This window comes from Cyanistes caeruleus, unplaced genomic scaffold (assembly GCF_971803275.1).
Source record: "Cyanistes caeruleus unplaced genomic scaffold, bCyaCae1.hap1.1 HAP1_SCAFFOLD_65, whole genome shotgun sequence".
Lineage (NCBI taxonomy): Eukaryota > Metazoa > Chordata > Aves > Passeriformes > Paridae > Cyanistes > Cyanistes caeruleus.
This window is the reverse complement of record NW_028255884.1, coordinates 2,259,321-2,282,900: the sequence shown is the minus strand read 5'-3', so window position 1 is coordinate 2,282,900 and position 23,580 is coordinate 2,259,321. Positions and strand designations below refer to the sequence as shown.

General features: G+C 54.3%; 2 protein-coding genes across 2 annotated transcripts; both read left to right on the top strand.

Moving 5' to 3' along the window:
* Positions 1-3,582: 3,582 nt before the first annotated feature.
* Positions 3,583-5,196, top strand: LOC111922136 (uncharacterized). The gene is made up of 2 exons (XM_086872532.1): positions 3,583-3,816; positions 4,003-5,196. The coding sequence occupies exons 1-2, from the start codon at positions 3,765-3,767 to the stop codon at positions 4,755-4,757; spliced, it is 807 nt and encodes a 268-aa protein (XP_086728658.1). The 5' UTR covers positions 3,583-3,764; the 3' UTR covers positions 4,758-5,196.
* A 5,134-nt stretch (positions 5,197-10,330) lies between these two features.
* Positions 10,331-14,159, top strand: LOC147647162 (olfactory receptor 14C36-like). Its single transcript, XM_086872528.1, has 2 exons — positions 10,331-11,188; positions 13,053-14,159. The coding sequence occupies exon 2, from the start codon at positions 13,076-13,078 to the stop codon at positions 14,006-14,008; it is 933 nt and encodes a 310-aa protein (XP_086728654.1). The 5' UTR covers positions 10,331-11,188; positions 13,053-13,075; the 3' UTR covers positions 14,009-14,159.
* Positions 14,160-23,580: the final 9,421 nt, after the last annotated feature.

Sequence of the window (23,580 nt, the reverse complement as noted above, 5' to 3'; positions counted from 1 at the left end):
TGAAAGGCAGAGAGGAGGCCACACCAAACAATGCTCCTGTTTTCACACCCTCCTGTAACAAATGGAAATGATTCGTGCTAACTAAAGTGTAACTATTTGGAAAGTTATTATTAGAAGCAATCAAGGGAATTGGTGTTACAAGGCAGATGTACCCCTCTACAGATGTTACATGTTAAAATTAAGATACAGGATGTAGTTTTGAGATAAGAAATGCCCTAAGACAAAATCAACCTTGAGATGGATAACGTTGGAATGACTGAAAATTATAAAATATAAGACTAATTAGTGGAGCACAATGCTCACTTACATAACACAACACTTAGTACACACACACAGCCTGTAAGGTTATCCAGAGGACAATGAGGATGAGTGTAAGCCTTCATCCAAAAGACCACCAAAAGAAGACTGAAGACCCCCTAGCAACAAGTAAAGCATGCACCATGAAGAACAGTGATGTAAAACTAAAGAATCAGAAATAAGATGAGACTTACTGGAAACATGAATGAATATGTATAAGTATACAGTATATAAGTTTACTTTGAATTGCTTTATTTCATAAGTAAGGGGCTTGAGAAGCCCTCTCCATACCCCGGTCAGTTTTGCTTATGCTTTAATCATAATTACTGGCAAGCTATATTCATATATTTATTCATACATATATATACATATATATATATATATATGAATATATTCACTAAATTGTACTCTTTTACTAAATTGTATTCCTTCTATATCAAATTGCTATTCAATCCACTAAATTGTATTCTTTTATTAAATTGTTTTCTTGTATTCAGTTCACTAAATGGTATAATTTTTTTCTTGTTATTACACTGCTGTTAACTCAATAGCCCTAGTCGTCCAAATATTAATTTCATTTATGACACTGCCCATGGGTGAGTTACAGCCACAGCGAGAGGGAGGAGGAGATGATCCCACCCATGGCTGCTGCTGGCTCCAGACATTTGCTGAGATAAAGCTGAGCCAGAGCTTCAGCATCTCCCCCAAAATCACAGAATGACAGAATGCCTTGGCTTGGAAGAGACCTTAAAGTTCATCTCATTCCACCCCCTGCCATGGCAGGGACACCTTCCACTATCCCAGGCTGCTCCAAGCCCCGTCCAACCTGGCCTTGGACACTTCCAGGGATCCAGGGGCAGCCACAGCTTCTGTGGGCAAGCTCTGATCTCTGCCCAGGTGAGCAGGGACAGGAGCCGAGGGAACGGCTGGAGCTGGGCCAGGGCAGGGCTGGGCTGGAGATGAGCAAAAGCTTCTTCCCCCACAGGGGGCTGGGGCAGTGCCCAGGCTCCCCAGGGAATGGGCACGGCCCCGAGGCTGCCGCAGCTCCAGGAGCCTTTGGCCAGCGCTGCCAGGGATGCACAGGCTGCGATTGTTGGGGTGTCTGTGCAGGGCCGGGGGCTGCACTCCATGATCCCAATGGGTCCCAGATGCCAGCTCAGCCGCTTGTGCAACTCTCACCCTTTGGCTCAGCCTTTGTGTCCCCTGGAGGCGCTGGCAGAGCTGATGGGGTGGGGCAGGAGCGGGGCAGCCCCAGCGTTCCCCTGGCAGTGCCAGCACAGCCGGGCCAGCAGCCCCAGCGTTCCCCTGGCAGTGACAGCACAGCCGGGCCAGCAGCCCCAGCGTTCCCCTGGCAGTGACAGCACAGCCGGGCCAGCAGCCCCAGCGTTCCCTCCCTGGAGACGCTCCAAGGGAAGCGGCCAGAGCCGCGTCCAGTCAGCGGAACTGAGCGGCCACTGAGCACCCCCGGCCTGGGCTGCTGTGGATTCCTCTGCACACAGCTCGGGGAAGGTGCCCTTGGCCACCCCCACAGTGCCACAGACAAGTGTCACACACAGTTACACAGCTCTGCCCACAGCTCACAGGGGGAGTTAATTTAAAAAAACAAACAAGCACAGCACCGGGAAGGTCTTTGTGCACCGAGGCTTTGCTGCAGCCAAGGAAAGCTCCTGGCTCAGGGTCACCTTTCCTGCTCGGCCAGAGCCCCGAGTGCCCCAGCAGCAGCAGCAGCAGCAGCAGCAGAGAATGGCAGCATTGCCACGGGCTGGCTCAGGAAGGGGAGATTTCCCCCTGGAGAGAGGCTCCTCTGCCAGGTTTTGCATTCAGGCAGCTGCAGATCCCTCAGCTCTGGGTGCACAGCAGCTGGAAATGCAAGTGCAGGAGCTGTGTTCATGGCCAGCCCCAGCGGGTGACAGCAAGGCCAGGGCCCTGGCAGTGGGACATTTGCAGGGAGCGGCTGCAGCAAGCGCTGGGGGCTGGAAGTGTGTGCAGAAAACAGCCCGGGGGTCTCCGGCCCGAGGCCAAAGGAACAAAGTTTCAGTTCTGGCCTCCGCAGGGAGCACCAAAATGGTTCCTTTGCAGGGCGAGGTTCCACTGGCGGGTGTTGCAGGGCCCCCAGAGGAGAGCCCAGGGTGTCCCAAGTGCCTGGGCTGGAGCAGCTTTCTGTCCCGCTCCGGGGGCATTCCCGCGGCCTTGGGATCCCTGGGAAGGCGCAGGAGAGGCTGGAAGCCGTCGGTTTGTGGGTTTGGGGTTTGGATTGTTTTTTGTGGGGGGCCGGTTGTGATTTTGGTGTTTTGCGGGGCTGGGGGAATGTTTTTTTGTGAGCTGTGCCCAGCGGTTTGCAGCCCCGCGGGTGCGGGGAGCGCTGGCGCAGGCCCGGCCCGGGCGGGGCGGCCCCGGGCGGGCTGTGGGAGCCGGGAGCGGCCGGGCGGGCCCGGAGCCGCCGCCTCGGGCCGGGAGCCCCCCGGGCAGAGCTCTGTGCTCGGGGCCGAGGCCCGGGCAGCGCTGGGCGGCCCGTGGGCCCCCGGCACAGGCGGGTCCGTGTGGCCGGGCCGGCGCCGTGTCCGCAGCGGGCTCCGAGGGGAGCGGCCCGGGCCGGCCGTGGCCGTGCGGGGCCTGGCGGGGCTCGGGGGGCCGGGCCGGGCCGGGCAGAGGCTGAGGGAGAGCGGGACAAGCGCTGGCACAGAGGCCCCGGGCTCGCCGTGCCCCCCTGGCCACGCAGCCGGGCTCGGGGGCCGCCTGGCTCAGAGGCAGCCCCGGCTGCGGGGGTCCCCGGGGGTCTCTGGGGAGGGGGCGGCAATGGGGGCTGCCGGAGCTCTGTGCCCGGGGCTGGGCGCGGCTGCCGAGGGAGCGGAGCATGCAGGCTCCCCCCGTGCTGGGGCTTGCTCTGCCCGCCTCAGGGGCTGCATTGTCAGCCCAGAGCCACGTGGGGATCGCCCGGACCAGCGGGGCTGGCAGGGAAAGCAGCAAGGGGGGCAGCAGAAACGGGCAATGCCAGAGCTGGGGGTGCTCCCGAAGCCTGCAGATGTTGGGAGCATGGACAAGGGGGCCCAGGGATACCCCAGGAGCCTGAACCAGGGAGCCCAAACAGTGCTGACCACGCAGGACTCCTGGGATGCCAAAGTGGTGAGGCCAGAGAAGGGAAACCTCCTGGCTTGCCAGGAGCCCCAGCAGACAGAGACGGGGAACAGCAATACGAACTTGACCCACAGCAATCCAGACAGGGGGGGCTTCCAGGAACCCACAGTGGAGGGACCAGAGAGGGTAAACGCATGGATGGGTGTTTTTGGTGAATCTTGACCATTTGTGTATTTTAGGGGACTGAATATTAGTGTTTTGGTGGTTTATATGGGCACCAGGTGCCCGGTGACTTCTAGGGATGGACTTGGAGAGTAGGAAACCCCTAACCCAAAGTGCTCATCCATTGCATTTTCTGAAACCAGGATTTCTGATTCCTAAACTTTGGCTGGATGGAGAAGGAGGCTGTGAGGAAGAGGAAGATGCTCCAGGACACCCAGGCAGGTGAGGAGGAAGTCAGTGCCCCTTTCCCCCTCTCTCCTGCTCCATCTCCCAGCCCAGCCTGGCCCCCGGCTGCAGGACAACCCCGCTGCCGACGCCGTCCTGCCGGGGACGCACTGGGGGGATCTCCTTCCCCTTCCCTCTGGCACGGAGGCAAATCCCATCCTCTCCTTGTCCTTCCTCCCCCAGACAAGGAGCTGAGGATGGAGAGCAGGGAGGACAAAAGTCTGCCGGAGAACCTCGTGGAAGAGGCAATTTTGAGCAGCTCCACAATGCAGGAATCCAACAGGGAGGAAAATCCCCAGAGATCTCACAGGAGGAGGGGCTCCAAACCCATCCCAGGGTGCTCTGAGGAGGAAAGACCCACCCTGTGCCGGGAAGGCGGCCGGAGATCCAGCCGGGGCTCTGAGCTGGTGATCCATGACCAGCTTCAGGATGGGGAGAAGCCCTACAAGTGCTTGGAGTGTGGGAAGAGCTTCAGCCAGAGCAACAGCCTGATCAGCCACCAGATGATCCACACTGGGGAATGGCCCTATCAGTGTGGGGAGTGTGGGAAGGGCTTCAGTTTCAACTCCCACCTCATCATCCACCAGCGCATCCACACTGGGGAGAGGCCCTATGAGTGTCCCGAGTGTGGGAAGAGGTTTCACAGCAGCTCCAGTCTTGTCCTGCACCAGCGGATTCACACGGATGAGAGGCCCTTCCGCTGCCTTGACTGTGGGGAGGGCTTCAAGCGAAACTCCCACCTCATCAGACACCGGCGCATCCACACTGGGGAGAGGCCCTACGAGTGTGGGGAATGTGGGAAGAGCTTCAGCCACAGATCCAACCTCAATACCCACAAACACATCCACACTGGGGAGAGGCCTTACAAGTGTACCCAGTGTGGGAAGAGCTTCTCAGACAGGTCTAACTTTGGCAGACACCAACGGAGGCACCGGTAAGGGAAGCCCTGCAAGTGCCTCAAAATACAGGAAGAGCTTTGTGCACTGCTCCAGCTTCATCCGCCCATGGAGGATCCACGTTGGAAAGAGACCTGGTGATCCATGTTCCCTGGGATCCATGCTGGGAAGACACCTGTACCTTTTCCTGCCCATGGCAATGTCATGATGTGGGATCAAAGAATGTGAGACTGTGATCATGGTCCATTATATTCAATCCCATCTCAGGTCATTGCCAGGGGCAGGAAAAGGACTCCCTCTCTCTCACCAGAGAAGGGTGTCCTTTCTTGGCAGGAGGAAATACGTGTCCAGGAAGAGTCAGTTGGTGGTATTTTAGTTTTCCCTGTGAACGGTTTGTCTTATCCTTTCTGTTACCAAAATTGTTTCTGTGTCTGTTTGTTCCTTATCCTGTTGCTGTTCTCAATAAATTGTTCTTATCCCAGCCTGGGATCTTTGCCTTTTGTGCTTTCCATGGGAGGTGGGAGGGAAGCGAGCAGCAGCGCGGTTTCAGCAGGAGCAGGAAATTGGGGAATGCCATTCCTGAAGTCCAGCCCGTGGAAACCGAGCATCCCAGCTGGTGCCAGGCCTGGTTGCCATGGCAGCAGCCTTGGGAGCGGGTCCCTGGCTGGGGGCTGCGGGAACCTCTTCCCTCTGGTGCCCAGGGACAGGAGTGGAGGGAGCGGCTGGAGCTGAGGCGGGCAGGTTTAGGCTGGATGTGAGGAAAAGGTTTTTCCCACGAGGCTGCTGGGGCACTGAACAGGCTCCCCAGGGAAGGCTCCCAGCTCCAGGGCTGGCTGAGCTCCAGCAGCGTTTGGCCAGCGCTGCCAGGCCCAGGCTGGGATTGTTGGGGTGTCCTGTGCAGGGCCAGCAGTTGGACTGGAGGATCCCCATGGCTCCCTCCCAACTCAGCCAATTCTGTGGCTCTGGGATCCCATGAGCCTGGGGATGGGACTGCAAATGGTTGCCATGGCAACGGACTCTGGCTCCAGGCCTGAGCTGGTGTCCATGGCAACCACCCCTGGCATGGGGTCTCCATGGAGCTGCCAAGGGACTGACCATAGCAACAGGGGCTGTGATGGTTGCCATGGAAACAGACAATGGCAACAGGTCCTGGTGATAGTTGCCATGGAATCAGACCATTGCTACTTGGGGCTGGTGATGGTTGCCTACCAAGGATCACATTTGTTACAGGCCCTCAGAAGGGCTCCATGGGGACATTCCAAGAGTCTCCAGGCTGTTCAAGAGCTGGAATGTCACAGGCAGAGACAGGGGCTCCACAGAGACCTCCCAGGGGTTTCTGGGGATGCTGAAGAGCTGTGTGCTCAGATGCAGTCCCAGCAATTCCATGGTGACATCCCAGGGCACCCTGGGCTGCAAAGGCACCGCTCTGTCACAGGCACTCCCGGGGGCTCCACGGTGACATCCCAGGAGTCCCCAGGCTGCCAAAGAGCCGGGATGTCACAGACACTCCCAGGGCTTCCTGTCATGGGCAGAGTGGGAGCTTCAGGCAAAAGCTTTATTTCTTTATTGGAGAAACACCTGCTGGGTCATGAGGTGGAGAAATGACACCCAACAGCCACCAGGGATCCTCAAACCCCTCCAGGTCACCTAGACTTTTTAATTCTTTCTAAGAGAGGAGACTGGGAGCAGCTGGATTCAATCCCAGCCTGAGTTTGTCAAAGGTTTATGTGTAAATATTGGACAGGTGGAACTGAACCATAATGCAATTTGTCCCACATGATTAACAATGGAATATCGGATATATTTATACAAATACAACAGTGACTGATTCTGAATATGATTAGACAGATTTATTTACACCACAGAGTAAATAAAGAAAAATAGTTATTTACTCCACAGTATAGGAGCTATAACAATTATTAGAATTTAGTGCCCTAGGAAGCAATTTTGAAGTAAACAGGGCCTTGCTGGAGTTGTTTGAGCCCATTCCAGGCACAGCCTCCTGCTCCAGCAGGAACTGCCTTTCCTGTGCCATGGCCAGGGCAGATCCCGCTGCAGGAAAAGCCCCAGGCCAGCCCCAAGCCAGGGAAGGGCTCGGGCACAAGTGCAGAGTGCCGTGCTGGGAGCTGTGCCAGGGACAGCCTGAGGCACCAAAGGCACCTTGGCAGCAGCAGCTGCTTCCAGGCCATGGCCAGAAGGCTCCCTTGGCACCCCGGCCTGGTGGCCAGCACTGCAGAGCTGCTGCTTCAGGGCTCATTTCTGGCTGGGCTCTGAAAAGCCACTGCTGCTCCAGGAGCCTGACTGGGAAGCAATTGGCCCCAGCACCTTGGGGACAAGATAATAATGAAACAACTCTTCATGGCAGCAGAGACAAGGCAGGGGCAGAGGAAAGGGGAGAGCCAGGCCCAGGGGACATGGCTGCAATGGTGATGGCTGTGAGGTCAGTGCCACTGCAGCAGCCTGGCTGGCCCTCAGCAGACATTCTGGCCAGGTGCACTGTGAGGGCACCCAGCACATCAGAGAACCCACACAACAGCAATTCCATCCTTGGGAGGGGCTTTCACTGTGTCAGGTTGCACAGAGCTCCTGCTCTTGGAGCATTTCTGGGATCGGGCATCCATTTCTCTGCAAAAGCAGTTGCAGTTTTGTGCCACTCTGATTGTAAAACATTTCCACCTTCTAACAAATCTAAATCCATTCTTGTTTAGCTTAATGATATTGATCCCTGTCAATGCAAGACTTGGTAGAAAATAACTTTCACCAGTGTTTCCATTTTTACAGACCACTGAGAGGACCTAAAAATCCAGGATGGGGTCTTGAGGCCTCATCCCATAAGCAGCAGGCAGAGGCTGAGGGCCCTGGGCTGTGCAGCTGCAAGGCCCTGCCAGAGGCAACTTGTGCAGCCCTTTGGCCATGGCTGCTGGCCCTGGGCCTGAGGCCAGCAGGGGACAAGTGACCCTGGCAGCCCTGGGGCCTCATTGCCTCCTTGTCCCTGCTCAGCAGCCTGGCAGGGGCCGCCCCATGGTGCTGCCCTTGGCATTGCACATCCCCACATGCCAGTGGCCCGGGAAGAGCCCTGAGCAATGAGGGAGGGACAGCATCTGCCTTGCCAGGGGCTGGGGCTCAGCCCTTGTCCCTTGGCATTCCTGAAACACATCCAGCTTTGCTCAGCACCACAGACACCTTTCCCTTGCTTGTCCCCAGCTGCCATCAGGGCCTCCAGTCTTCTGCTCTGCCTGGAACCTGGGGACGCTTTCTCACTCGTGTCTCTCATTTCAACTACAAGAAACTTCAGTGTTTCCATCTGACTTGGAGCTCTTGAGGAGTTTCTGGAGCACACTCTGAGGGACTGAGTGTGATGCCAAGAGCCCCAAAGGCCCGAGAGGGTGATGAAAGTGCTGGTGCTGTGTCTGTGCTGCTGAGCTGGGCCGGGCTCCTGGCCCAGAGGCAGCTCCTGGCAAGGGCAGCGCTGCAGAGAGACAGCTCTGGCCAGGAGCAGCTCCTGAGCACAGCCCAGCAGGGCTGGGGCCCTGCCAGGGCAGCTCAGGGACACAGAGAGCAGGCCCAGACAGAGCTGCCAGGGGCTCAGCACTGGCAGGGGCTGTGGGATGTGCCAGAGGGGGCTGTGTCCCAGCAGCACCTCTGTGGCTGTGTCCTGGAGCCCCAGAGCAGCTGTGATGTCAGAAAGGGGCTGTGTGACAGCTCCAAGTGGGTTGTGTGAGGTCACAGATGGGGCTGTGACATCCCAGAGTTGGTTGTGTGGGGTCACTGAACAGCTACAGCATCATAGAGGGGACTGTGTGACATCAGAAAGAGGTGTGTGATGTCACAGTGTGGCTGTATGACATCACAGAGTGGGCTGGGTGATGTTACTTAGTGGGTTGTGACATCAGAGACATGACTATGACATCAGAGGTCGAATGTACATCATTACAGAAAGGATTCTGACATCACAGAGCAGGTTGTGACATGACAGAGCCACCACAGGGTGGATTGTGATATCACTGGTTGGTTGTGAGACATCACAGAACAGGCTGTCAAGTCACATGGTGGTGATATGAAATCCTAGAGTGGGCAGTGACATCATAGAAAAGCCATGTGACATCTCAGGACAGGTTGTATGACATCACAGTGTTGACTGTGACATCACAGAATGAACTGTGACATCAAATGTGGCTGTGTGATATCACAGGAGGCTATGTGACATCACAAGGTGGGTTTGTGGCATATAGGAAGAGATGTGATATCACAGAATGGTGGTGTGACTTCCCAGAGCAGGTTGTGTGACACCACTGAGTGGGCTGTGATATCCCAGGTGGCTGTGTGACATCTCGAGGTCACTGGGGAGGTCACTCTGCCCCAACCTCCCTCACAGTTCCCCCCAGAGAAGTCCAACGCTGCCCTTGCAGCAGCCTGTCTGCACAGAAACACTTCCAGGGCTCTCTGCATTTCCCTTCCCTCACTCTTGCCTCACTCACACACCTCCCAACAACCCACTTGGTGCTTTCAGCTGCAAGGAGTTCAAAGCTTGTCTGTCCTTCAGCAGCTGCTCTAATTCTGCCTTCAGCCAGCTCTGGGGTTGTGTTTATTGTAGAACTCCCTGTGTGTCTGAAACATTCCCTGTGTGGCTCTGCCTTGGGGAAGGGGAACCTCCTTGGTGGCACCTTGGGCTTGGCACACACTTGAGGAGGGTGTCTGTTTTCCATGGGGAAACTCAGCAGTTTTAGATTGCTAAAATCAAAGAAGGAAAACCCCTCTTTGCCTGAGTGCAGCCAGTTCTGTGAGCAAAGCAGGTCCCAGGGGAGTGAGGAGAGACAGGATGGGGCTGGGGAATGTGGAGCAAGGTTGTCCCCACTGGGTCAGACCTCAAGGCACAGCTTCTCTGACCTGGCCAGACCTCCTTAGGAGAGACCCTGGATCAATATCCATCACTGAATGCTGCAATCACCTCTGCTCTAAAGAGAACAGGAATAAAAGACACCCTTTAAAATAGGAATACATATTTCTTAGAAGCTCTTTGAACTATTTCTCCATAACTATTTAGGAAACTTTCCTAAGAACTGCACCAGACCAGAGGGAAATCAAGGCACAGCCATGGTTTGTTAGGATTTGCTTGATCCTAATGAGCCCCATGGTGCATTTGGAGCTGAGCCCTTGAACCTCAGGGCCTGAGAGGAGATTGCACAAACCTTTCCAGGAGTCAAAGTCAGAGGAAAAACCCAAAGTTTCTTGAGGCATTAATGGATCCCACTGAGGTCCATCCCCAGCACAGGCTCCTCATGGACTCCTTGGAGGAGAGAACTGGAGGCCAGGATTGCACAAAAACCTCCCAGAGACTCAGTGTGGGAAGGAAAATCCAAAGTAGCTGAAAAAGCCCTGAGTATCTCAAAGTATTGATGAGCCCCACTGAGTGTCAATGCAAAGCTCCCAAGGGACTCGTTAAAGCAGATAATTGGAGGCCAGGATTGCACAAACTTCTCAGAGACTCAGGGTGGGAAGGAAAAAGGAAAGTGCCTTAAGAACCTGAAGTACCTTGAAGCATTAATGAGCCCCACTGAGTGTTGTTACTGACAAAGGCTCTCAAGGGACTAATTAGAGCAGATAATTGGAGGCCAGGATTGCACAAAGCTCTCAAAGACTCCAAGGCAAAAGCCAAAGTCCTTTGAAAAAGCTGCAGTCCCTGGGAGCATGAAGGAGCCCCCAGGGCCATTCCTGAGCAAGGCTCCCCAGGGACTCCTTCCAGCAGATCCCTGAGGCCACTGGCATGTGGGCTAGGGGGGATGCTGAGGGCAGGCCAAGGGGGTGACAGTGGCCAGCCTTGCTGGGGCTGTGCCAGGAGGCCCCAGGGCCTCAGGACAAGGTGTCTCCTCACAGCCCTTGCTGGCACAGCATTGGCTGCTGTGGCCCAGGGCACCAAGCCTTGGCTTCTCTTTGTCCCCAGCTGTCATCAGTGCCTCCAGTTCTCTGCTCTGCCTGGGGCCTGGGGACACTTTCTCAGTCACATCCCTCAGTGGGACCCATTAAAAGTGAAAGAAACTTTGGAGTTGGATTCTGACTTGGAGTTCTTGAGAGCTTTCTTCCCCTCCCTGTCAGGGACTGATGTTCAGGGCCTCAGCACAAAGGCCCAAGAGGCTCATTAAAGTCCTGCTGCTGTGTCTGTGCTGCTGAGCTGGGCCGGGCTCCTGGCACAGAGGCAGCTCCTGGAAACCAAGAAGAGCTTCAAAAGCACATTTCTCTTGCTGAGCAGCTCTTCTGCCAGCCCAGCAGGGCTGGGGCACTGCCTGCAGCCACCCTGGGCACAGCCCAGAGGCACAGAGAGCTTCAATCAGTCAGGGCTGGGAAGGTGCTGAGAAGTGCCTGGGGCAGAATCCCTGCCAGCCCTTGGCACAGGAAGCCTCTGGCTGCAGGACAATGCAGCTGCAGCTCCTGGAGGCATCTCCTAAAGCTGGAACGTGCCAGTGACTACAGACTCTGTGAGTACATCTCTGAGTATTTCTGGTGGAGGGGAGGTGAATGCTCCTGAAGCTCTGATATGCTGAGGGTTCCAGATCAGTCATGGAGTATTTGAAAGATAAGGATTTTGATAAAAATGAGGACATTTTCTAAGACTTTGTATTCAGTTTCCTACTATTGCAGAATGGCAGGGAGGGGGGATAAAGATTAAAGGTATTGTGAATTTTGTCAATGCCTGAGGTATCTGAACTGTTATTTTTAGTGATCAGTAGGTTCACAGGAGATTCCTAATGTGCTTTCAGCCACTCTGCCCATGGACTGCACCAAATAAATTATACAGGGAGCGCAGCAAGTCAGGGGCTGCATAAAAGGGAAGTTTGTGCTTTTTTAATCTAGTTCTTTGGGTTTCCTAGATGGGAAATTTCACATAGATATTCATCTCTCATTTCATTTCTCTATTCAACCTCTGATGACAGGTTGCAATAAATTAAAAAACGTAAATTCTCAGATCTTAACCAGGCACTGACAGAAATCAGCACAGGGTCCCTTACAGGCAGCATCAGTGCTACTTTTCCTGCCTCTTCAGGGTTGCTCTGCCATTGCCATCAGAGCCTGCAGAGCCAGAGCTGCCCCTGGGCAGTGCCCTGAGCTGGGAGGGCTCTGCAGGGCAGAGCTGAGCCCCCAGGGCTGGGCTGGGCTGGGGCAGTGCTGGCAGGGCCCAGCCCTGGGCACAGGGCAGCAGCTGCTGGCAGGGACAGCTCCAGGCAGCAGAGCCCTGGGCAGGCAGTGGGGGGAAAGTGGCACCAAGCTGTGCTGGGATGTTTAAAGTCTTCTCCCAACCTAACTATTCCATGATTACTCTTTTACAGATCCCCATGCCAAGACATAGCAAATGTCTGATTGGAAATACCTGAGGGTGACTGTCCTGCACTGGTGCTGCCTGGCAGGGGCTGGGCAGGGCTGGGCAAGGAAAGGCTTTTCCTCAGGGCCTGGCTCTCTCTCCTTGCCTTGCCCAGGTGCTCCTGGCATTGCTGACAGCTCTCTGGGAATGGCAGCTCCAGCTGCAGGGCAGGCCCAGCCCTTGGGCTCCTCCTGTGCAGGCTGGGCACAGCAATGGGATGTCCCAGCTCCCTCTGCCCCAGGAGCTCTGGGCAGGGCAGGCTGGGAGGCTGGGAATGACCCGACTCTCCTCCAGCAGTGCCATGGACAGGACCCTTGGTGTGTCCTTGGGATGCCACCCAAGCTGTGAGCTGTCTCCAGGGGACACTGGGGACAGGAGTGTCCTTGGCCAGGAGTGGGGCTGAGACTCTGAGAAAGGCTGAACCAGTTTGCTTTGCTGTGGGTCCCTCTGCTCTCAGCTGTGTCAGGCTGATTTCCAGGGAAACACAGTGCCTGCCTTCGATCTCAGGGCATCTGGGGACAGATGGAGTGACAGAGCAGCTCCCTGCACCCTCCACTGAGTTACAGCCAATGCTCCTGCATTGCACATTTCTCTCTGATCTCTCTGGGCACAGCAGGAAACCCTCTCAAACTGCCTTTGGCCATCACCATTCCTGACCCCTGGGACAGGAGATGCAGCCAGGCTCCTCTGCCTCAGGAGCAGTTTGGGATGATGCAGTCCAACCCCAGGACTGGCCCCTGACCCCGTTCCCATGACCCCACTGCTGCAGAGCAGAGCTGACTCCTCACTGTCCATGGGCAGAGCCCCTGCTCATCACAGCAACGGGGCCAGATCCCAGCAGAGCTCCAGGCACGGGGCTGAAGGAAGGGCTCTGAGAAAAGGAAAATTGGGTGGTACTGAGCGGCAGGGACAGGGCTGGGAGAAAGGGCTTCTATAGCTCAGTAAAGTCTCTCCTGACTTGTCACTTTCTCCTCTTTCAACAGCACTCCATGGCCAGAGTGAAGAAATGTCCAACAGCAGCTCCATCAGCCACTTCCTCCTGCTGGCATTGGCAGACACGCGGCAGCTGCAGCTCCTGCACTTCTGCCTCTTCCTGGGCATCTCCCTGGCTGCCCTCCTGGGCAACGGCCTCATCATCAGCGCCGTAGCCTGCAGCCACCACCTGCACAGCCCCATGTTCTTCTTCCTGCTCAACCTGGCCCTCACTGACCTGGGCTCCATCTGCACCACTGTGCCCAAAGCCATGCACAATTCCCTCTGGGACACCAGGACCATCTCCTACACAGGATGTGTTGCACAGGTCTTTTGTTTTGTGTTCTTCATCTCAGCAGAGTATTTCCTCCTGACCATCATGTGCTACGACCGCTACGTGTCCATCTGCAAACCCCTGCACTACGGGACCCTCCTGGGCAGCAGAGCTTGTGCCCACATGGCAGCAGCTGCCTGGGCCAGTGCCTTTCTCTATTCACTGCTGCACACAGCCAATACATTTTCCCTGCCCCTGTGCCATGGCAATGCCCTGGGGCAGTTCTTCTGTGAAATCCCTCAGATCCTCAAGCTCTCCTGTGCCAAATCCTTTCTCAGGGAACTTGGGCTCATTGTGCTAAGTGCTTTTCTGTATTTTGGCTGTTTTGTGTTTATTGTTTTCTCCTATGTGCAGATCTTCAGGGCTGTGCTGAGGATCCCCTCTGAGCAGAGACGGCACAAAGCCTTTTCCACCTGCCTCCCTCACCTGGCTGTGGTCACTCTGTTCATCAGCACTATCATGTTTGCCTACCTGAAGCCCCCCTCCATCTCCTCCCCATCCCTGGATCTGGCTGTGTCAGTTCTGTACTCGGTGGTGCCTCCAGCCCTGAACCCCCTCATCTACAGCCTGAGGAACCAGGAGCTCAAGGCTGCAGTGTGGAGAATGATCACTGGATGGTTTCAGAAACATTAAACTGCTGGCCAATTTCTGCAAATGACTTGTAATAAAAGCCACCTTTGATATTTCTTATTGGTTTAATTTTGGAGGATCTTTTCTGTTGTTCTACTTATCAATATAAGTAAATATATCCACAATAAAATGTCATTATTTGTGCCATTTCTCATTTTGTTTCTCCTTCCACCTTCCTTGTGGTCACACACTGCCAATGAGGGGCTGTGCTCTTGGTGGCTTTCAATGAAATAAAGGATCTCCCAGCAAAGTTTTCTCCAGAGATGCCCCTTTTGTTCCCTTCTCTGGAGCTGCAGCAGCAGTGTCTGTGTGCAGAGCTGGGGGCAGATCAGTGCTGGCACAGCAGCTGTGCCCAGGAGCAGCAGCACTTGGTGTTGCCAGTGCTGCTCCCGTGCCACTGCCCCGCTGCCCTCCTGGCCCTGGTGTTGCTGCAGGGCCTGAGTGCTCTCGGGGCCGGGCACAGCCCTGGGGGTGGCAGTGCCGGGGCTGCAGCAGGGACAGGCCATGGGCACTGCTGGGGCAGCGCTGACGCCTCAGGGCAGGGCCTGGGGGCTCCAGGCTCCTTGCCCAGGCTCTCTCAAGAACACGGCCAGGCCAAAGCTCAGCACAGAAAACCCCCGTGAGCAGCCCCAGGCTGGCCGTGGGCAGGCTGGGGGCAAACAGCATGGCTGGGGCTCTGCAAGGTCCCTGGGGGAGACGGGAAGGAGCAGCAGAGCAGGGGCTGATCCATCCCCACTGCGCTGGACACCCCAGGGCAGCATCCCAGAGCGTCCTCATGGAGCTGCCAACAACATCCCCCCTGTGCAGCCCTGGCCTCTCCCCCAGCTCAGAGAGGTGCTGCATCCTTGCAGGCACATGTCATGAATAAAATCTCTCAAGAAATCCACCCAGGATAAAATACTGTGTTTAGTTAGGTACAGTTAATGTTCTTATCCCATTTGTAAACCTTGTACCCCTTGTCTACTCTGTTGGTTATTAGTAATGTTAATTACTTACCAGTTTCTGAAGTGTTTTAAAGGTTCTTATGAGACATTCCTGTACCCTTTCCCCTTACTTCCCTGCTGCCTTGTAACAGAGCTGCTGCCATGGGGGCTAAATCCAACTAACAAAAGCAACCCATTAGAAAGGTATGCCACAGAACCAGGCAACTCCCATGGTCCCTGTGCCACACTAGAAGAAAGAAACTCCCAGGAAGCTGTGTAACCGAGTAATATGCAGACTAAGGCATGCAGGACACCAAAACAACGAGCTAACAGGGGAATAAAAGGAGAAGGAAACATATTTCAGCAAGCTCTGACGCAAGATCATCACCCTGCATCACCTAAGCCTGCTTAGAAACCACCTTCCTGCATCACCATGACCTAAAGAGGACTGGAAAGGACTGACAGCCCTAGACAGCAAACCAGATCGACAGGTCCCTGGCTACTCTCATGAGGATGGAAGCCCCAGCTCTGCAGTGTGTGCTGCAAAGCTGAATTGTGTCTCCTGTTTGGAGCTGACAGTGTGGGAATGGCTGTGATGCAAACAACCCCTTGGGCCCCCCCACCCCAAGAGCTGAATCCTAATAAAGGTATCAAACAGGAGTTTTGTCTCCTGGCCAATTTCTTTCAATTACCATGTGCCGCATGGGCCGTGGCCGAGGGGGCCTGGACCCACCCGGAGCTCCTCCCGGAGCCCAGCGGACTCCAGCTCAGCGGGGGCCGGCAGCGGGGCACGGCTTAGGCTCGGCAAGGTGTGAGCAGCCGTGGTCCGGCCCAGCCTCAGCCGGGGTCCCGCAGCCTCCCGTCCCCACCCGGTCACTGCTGGGGCCAGCCCGGCCCCGCCAGGCCGAGCCTGTGCGATTCAGCCCTTCTGGGACACAGGGCCAGAAAGACTTCAGCCCTGAAGCAGCAGGCTTTGAGTTCAAGCCTTGGGAAGCACTTGCCAAAGGCTTGATGGCAATTCATACGTTCATCAAATCACCCCACTGAAAGTTATGTTTCTAGAATCTTCCCGTGTCTCTCCCCCGATTGGTTGCAATTTGTCGCAGTATTTTGCATCTTTCTAACCCCAGTCTGTGTCTGGACCCATGCCCTCAGACTGCACCCTCACACCTCCCCTAGATATTGTTGTGTCTGCCCCTAGGCCTGGTCTTTGCACTTTGCTCCTGTGCTGCGCAGGCTTTATGGGCCTCATCCCTACTTGATTTTCCTATTCCAGTTGGTTTTGGGGACTCCAGTGAACCCGCTCCTTTAATTTCCTCCTCGGTTGCCCGGGTGTCAGGGGACCCTGAAGCTTTAAGGATTGTTGCGGCCACTGTCAGCACGACTGCAAGGGCCGCAGTGCAGCGGGGCCCGGCCCGACCGGCAGCCGGGTACCTCCTCAAAGGTGGAAGCAAGAGAGAGATTTCCTGGGCTTGCCTGCCTGCAAAATGTCAGTCTCACAGAGGTGGATGCAGCTTTTTAAATGCTTTAATAGGTAGTCAGTTCCCACAGCTAGCCAGCTCTTGAATTTTGCTTGGCACAGAGGCAGCTCTCGCTTAGCAGCTCCTCTCAGTAAAATCATTTCCATGGGGGACTTCTTCCCTGCTCACTAAATAGCAATTCATGCAAAAGCAGCACAAACTGTTCTTCCTGTCCTCCTATCTTTGCCAGAGAGTGCCTTTCAAAGGGATAATAATTGGGAGCGAGGGGGTTTACATCTTCCATTGCAAAGGAGCCTCCTGCCTCCCTTAGCAGGCCCCTGTCTTTCAAATGAAGACACACACGGTCTCCTTTTGCACCTTCACTTGGCCCCAGCCACTCCTGATCATTTGAAGGAGCGGCTCAGAAGAAGGGGCTGCAATCCCCCAAGGCCTGGGCTGCTCCAGGCCGCTCCTGGTGCCTTGGGCTGTTGAAGGGGTGCCGGGGTGGCCTTTGTGACACAGGCACGGGGTGCCGGGGTGGCCTTTGTGACACAGGCACGGGGTGACAGGGTGGCCTTTGTGACACAGGCACAGGGTGCTGGGGTGGCCTTTGTGACACAGGCACAGGGTGCTGGGGTGCCCTTTGTGACACAGGCACGGGGTGCCGGGGTGGCCTTTGTGACACAGGCACAGGGTGCCGGGGTGCCCTTTGTGACACAGGCACGGGGTGCTGGGGTGGCCTTTGTGACACAGGCACGGGGTGCCGGGGTGGCCTTTGTGACACAGGCATGGGGTGCCGGGGTGGCCTTTGTGACACAGGCACAGGGTGCCATGGTGCCCTTTGTGACACAGGCACAGTGCGTCAGGGGCCGTGGTGACGCGGGACCTTGCGGTGCCCAAAGTCCATTGTGACATGGCAGAGCCCCGCCCCGGCTGGGGGGTATATAAAGGGCTTGTGGGGCCTGGGTCAGTCCCAGGACAGTGGCTGTGTCCAGGTACCTGTGTGCGCCAGAGAACTGCAGGCACGGAGGAGGAGAAGGCGAAGCCCAAGTCCCAGCCCCCCAGGCCCTGGCCCGGCTCACAGAGAGCCCAGGCCTTGAGGGAGCAGCAGGAGGAGGCTGAGAGGGCGAGCAGAGGGAGGAGAGGAGCCGTGGAGCCCTGCGCTGAGGAAGAGCCAGAGCTCTGCCCAGGAGAAATGAACAAGTTCCAGCAAGGGACTCCAGGGGAAGCCTGCACTGAGCCACAGCTGTCCCCAGGAGAAGCCCAAAGCTGCCAGGAGCTCTGAGTGGGATGAAGGCCTTGAGCAAGAGCTGGTCCAAGTATGGGGGAGCTACTGGCATTTCTGGGACTGGGATGAGGGCAGGGAGCAAGAGCCCTCCCCAGTTGTCTCCGAGTGGGGCGAGTGCAGGGAGCAGGAGCCGTGGCAGGCGGACAGCGATCACTGTCAGGAATTCTCAGATTGGGAAGAATCTCCTGAGCAGCGGCTGTCCCCAGGAGAAGGCACGAGCCGCCGGGCACTCTTGGACTGGGAAGCTTGCCGCAAGCAAGAGCTGTGCCAGGATGGCCAGGAGGTGACTGGAGGCAAAGCAAAGAGAAAATCCTCCAGGTCCAGCTGGGATGATGACAGTGATGGAGAGCTGGCTCAGGACAGCAGGGAATACTGCGACATCCTGTGCAGCCAGCTCAAGGCCTGGCAGCGGGAGGACGATGACTGGGATGAGGTGAGCGTCCTGGAGCTGCACGAGGAAGGAGAAGAGGCCAGGCAGCAGAGACTGGCAGATTTAGCCCGAGAGGGAATCCTGCTGCCTGTCCGTCGAGAAGCTTGGGTGGAGTGCCAGGAGCCAGGAGCTGTGCCCGCAAGAGCAACTCTGTGCCGGGCCTGGCCCTCTGGCAGCCCAAGCCACGGTGGAAGATGTCTCTTCTCCTGGGCAGCCGCTTCCCCACAGGAAAGGCCGCTCACTCTTGAGGCAGGCACTGTGGGAGCTGTGGGTGCTGTGGGGGCTGTTCCTCTGCCCCTGCCTGGTGGCACAGCCACAGGATCAGCGCCCGCTGCCAGCAGCGCCGGGCTGCAGATGGCGGCTGCCCCGCGGCCTGCCCGGTGCCCCGAGGGAGCCGCACGGGCTGCCCCGGCCTGCGCTGGCCCTGCGGGCTGAGCCGGCCCCGGCCGCTCTGCAGCACCCCCGGGGCAGCTCCCCAAGGGCACACGGCAGCCCAAAGCGGCACCCAAAGGGGGACCCTCGCTGCCGGGGCTCAGCGCCGCATCCCGGCCCATCGTCCGGCCGGGAAGGCACCTGGAAAGTCATCGGCTCCCAGCGGCAGCCTGGCACCGCCAGCGGCACCCCTGCACCGGGTCCCCGAGGGCCACAGCCACACGGCTCTTGGCCCTTTGCAGGGACACTGGCTCCAGCTCCTCCCTGCTGCACTCCAAGGCCATTTCCTCTCCTCAGGAAAGGACTCCATGCTGATCCTGGGGCACTTTGGCCATGAGGAATGGACACAGACAGGAGGTGCTGCTCCCAGGACACGACGGTGGCCTGCTGGACTGCAACACACACAATTCTAACAAAAGAAAAGAAAGTTGTGTTTAGGAAGTAGTAGTAGGAAAGAAAAAAACCCAACACCCCCCCCCCCCCCACTAAAACCTGCATAGGACCCTCCAGAAACCAAAAAATGATAAAGAATAAGAATAGGAATATTAGGAAGAAGAGGTAGAAGCTGAAGTAGATGAAGACGTAGTAGTACTTAAAACATGGAAAATTAAGAATAAGAATAAAATGTTGGAGTCTGGAATACAGAGTGTGTGCCCTTGTTTCTGATACTTAGTTATAAGATCCAGTTATAAGTTCCCCCAGGCAGGGCAGGTCCCTGGGTGCTGCCCCTGGCCCAGATAGTTTTCAAATGGGAAAAACTATCAGAAGTAAGGTTTTAGAAGACAAAATGACTTCCCTGCTGACAGCACTGCAAGGAATAGCTGCAGGGCAGAGTTTTAAAAGCAGAGGTTGTCTTGACTTCTCTACAGCCTTGCATGGTGCTCAGCATGATAGATCAGGGGAAAAAATATTATAGTGGTGTGGTAGCAGCCTCAGGGAGACAAAGAGTTACATTGTCCCACCCCAAACCCCTTGTGAAGGGCGGCCCAGGAGTTCTGATTGGGTTTGAGTCCCTGGGGGGTTCTCCCTTGCTGTGCTTCTACTGGTCCCTGACCCTGAACTCCACCCTCAAAGGTGGAAACCCTCGGGGGTTCTGTCCCTCAAAAACCCCTGCTGTGCCTCTGTTCAGGGCTCTCTGTTCTGGACCTGACTTTGTTCCCATGCTGAATAAATGGTTTCATGAACGGGAGCCCGTCTCGGTTGGTGTTTGATGCTGGTTCCCAGAATCCTGCTGCTTCCCTGGATGAGATCCTGGAGTTGTGGACTGCAACAGCAGGGTATTGGATGAAATACACAAATTGACACAGTGGGGGACGCAGGGTCTATGTGACCACTCCTTGAGGGAGAACATCTGCATAGGGGTTTATGATATAGCAAAGGCCATCACTCAGGGCTGTGTAACGTGTCAAAGGGTAAACCAACGAGTGATGACGAAACCCGTACCAGGGGGGAGGGAACTAGCGGAGAGACCCTTCCAAAATGTGTAAATTGATTTCACAGAAATGCCTCTAGGACAGGGATACAAACACGTGCTAGTGATCTTAGATCACCTGACCCATTGGCCAGAGGCTTTTCCCACTTGGAATGAAACAGCGAGAGTAGTAGTCAAAATACTTTTGGAACATATTGTCCCCAGGTATGGGTTAATCAATAACATAAACTCGGACCAAGGCCCCCATTTCACTGCCCGTGTCCTCCAGGAAACCACTGAAGCCCTGGGGATAAAGTGGAGGTTACACACCCCATGGCATCCCCAGAGCTCCGGTCAGGTAGAACGGATGAATAAGACCATAAAAACGACCTTAACCAAGCTGACTCTGGAGACTAAATTAGATTGGATAAAATGTTTCCCTTTGGCTTTATTACAGATAAGAACACGACCTCGAGCAGATGTAGGGGTATCCCCCTATGAAATGTTATTTGGCCTCCCCTTCCTAATTACCCTTACAGCACTGCCCACTATACTGAAGGGGAGGAAACCTCAAGGAGGTATTTGGAAACCGTTGTTAAAACTTTAGAAAACCTCAGGAAAAAAGGGTATCTCCCTCAAACTCCTCCCTTTGAGGTAGACACACACCATATCAACCCTGGGGATTGGGTATTGGTAAAATCTTGGGCTAACTCTCCTCTCACTCCAAAGTTTGAAGGACCCTACCAAGTTCAACTCACCACACATACGGCTGTGAGAACCCGGGAAAAAGGGTGGACACACGTGAGTCGAGTTAAAGGACCAGTGGCACCACCAGATGGGGAAGTAAACTCCGAAAAAGATCCCTCTAACTGGACTATTGTCCCCAACAGCAAGGACTTGAAAATAACCTTAAGAAGGAAACCCAGAGACTAAAGTCCCCAATCAGGAACTGGAATTACAACAGTTGTTGTTAAGTGTTCTCTTGGCTGCAACATTTGTGGTTAAGTGTTTCTTTAAAGTTTGTGAACTAATGTTAAAGTGTTTTTCAGTTGTGCTTAACTTGTAACTATATTATTATTATTATTATTTTAAAAAGTAAAATAACCCTCCCCTCCCCCCCGAATAAGGCTCCAATTTCCTAGCCAAGACTATATCCCTCCCTGGGCAGCTTTTCCCAAGACCAAAAACGACAACAGTAAAAAGGAGAAGGACAAAAAAATAAATCTGTAAGCCTTGGACACAGACACCCAAAAGAGTGTCAGGAAAACCCCAAGAGGCAAGACCAGGGGAGATCAAACATGGTTCCTGCTGGACTCTTGGGAGTCACGGACTGCAGGGAGCCTAAAAGGATCATCACAAGGCTCATGGTAGGTCTGGTGATAGCAATGCACCTCACCAATGCCATGGGGACAGACTCTTGCATGAAATGTTATTATCCCTTGTATGATGGGGAAAATCTAGGGTCCCTGGTAAGGGTCCACACAAACTTGAGTCCTTCTTGTTATAACAAATCACCATTAGAAGAATGCCAAGAAAACGGAAAAACATACTGGATTACCAGAAATATGGCCACTTTTAGAGAACGTCTTTTGGGAGACTGTCCCATGAGGGATACTTGGCTGTGCTTTGAAAAGAACGAACCAGTAAAAGGTGAACCTGATGTGGTAAAGGAGAAAAGAGTGGACATGAGCGTGGGAAATGAAGAATAGGAAAATTTGAGTGGGAAGAACTTGTTCATTGATTTAGTTGAAAACATCAGCAAGGAATTAAATATAACTGATTGTTGGGTATGTGGGAGTACTAAAATGTCTGATATTTGGCCCTGGGAGGGAATTAGCTTGAAACCTTGAGAAATTCTAAGCATAAAATGAACTGGGGAAGGCCAAAGCACACCAGGGTATAGGAGAAGAGAAAAATGGGAATTAAAGGCTAAGGTAATTGGGGAAGACTGTATTCTACAAACTGGAAAAAGATATAGAACCCTGGTGGGGCGGATGGCATGCAAAAGATATAACGAAGAATCTAGGAACTAAATGGGTTCCCCCAGGAGCTCAACCCTAAGATATTGATCCTTAGAGAAGAGGGAAAAAGGGTGCATTCATCACAAAGGATATAACCTTTACGAATGTGCAGAAAAAGGGATCAATCCCTTCTGGGGAATTAGAAGCCTATCAAAGCATTGGGAGTACCCCTATGAAGACAGGGAGGGTTTTTGGGAAGCCCCAGATGATTTCTTTTGGATCTGCGGGGATGCAGCTTATACACATCTACCAGGAGACTGGTCAGGTAGCTGCACGATTGGGGTGATAAAGCCAGCTTTCTTCCTGCTCCCAAAACAAGCTGGCTCAGAGCTTGGAGTACCAGCATATGACAACCTAAAGAGGCCCCTAAAAAGGAAGAAGAGGAGTGTAATAAGCACAGGAGGGACCCAGAATTGGAAAGGAACAGTCTGGACCCTGGAGGAAATAATAAGAACTTATGGGCCAGCGACCTGGGCCCAGGATGGGTCCTGGGGATATAGGACCCCAATATACATGTTAAACAGAATAATCAGGCTCCAAGCTGTAATTGAAATAACATGGAACAAAACAGCCCTGGCTCTTGATCATATAAGTGACCACCTCTCCCAGACCTGATGTACCTGGTGTACCAACTCCAACTGGCAGTAGATTACCTTCTCGCTGATGAGGGGGAAATCTGTGGGAAGTTCAACACCTCTGAATGCTGCCTAGAAATAGATGATAAAAGTGAAGTAATCTGGAATATTTCTAAAGAGATCAGAAAAATCTCCTACTTAGGGAACCAAGAATGGATGCCGATCCTGAATACTGATTGGTGGGATAGTTTCTGGTCCTTTAAGGGCTGGTGGAAAAAGGTGGCATTCATTGGTATAGGGGGACTAGCAGGACTGTTGTTTCTTCCCTGCATCATCCCGTGTTTGATCAGAATGATTACCTCAGTAATACAGTCTAGCAGCACGATCTACAACTCATTAGAAATAACCCAAGAGAAGGGAAAAACTAAGATCCTAATGTTAGAAAGTTCAGAGCTGAAAGAAGCAAAAAGGGTATATGACCAATACCAAAGACTAAAGAAGTTTCACTACCAGGAGCCTGAAACAACAAGTTGACGCAGGCTGATGCCTGGTCAAATTAAAAGAGGGGGGATATTGTTATAAATAAAAATCCCAATGTTCAAATTATATGTTCCTGTTTCAATCCCAGTTTAGGTCCCTGGATAAGGGGTTTTGGTGTTGTAAGTCCCAAAAAGGTTCACTGTTAAGGAGTTCATATTTGTTTTATTTCTTTTTGGTGTTGCAAGCCTTAAAAGGGCCCACTGTCAAGAAGTTTGTACTTGTTTTATCCTTGCATTTGTATCCCCATCCCTTACCCCCTCCCAACCCGTCGGGCAATTTAGCCGCTGCTGCCCAGGATGAACTTCCCCATTTCCCATAAAGACTTGCACATGGGTGCATATTAAAATCATATTACCACCTGGGAGCGAAGACAGCCCTGGACAACGAGCCACGCTCAGGGAACATCTGGAGGACCACACTGTGGAGGCAGCGGGGACCTGGGGAGACTGGGTGCGCCAATCCCAGTCCAGCAAGCTGGTTGCCATGACCTGGGCA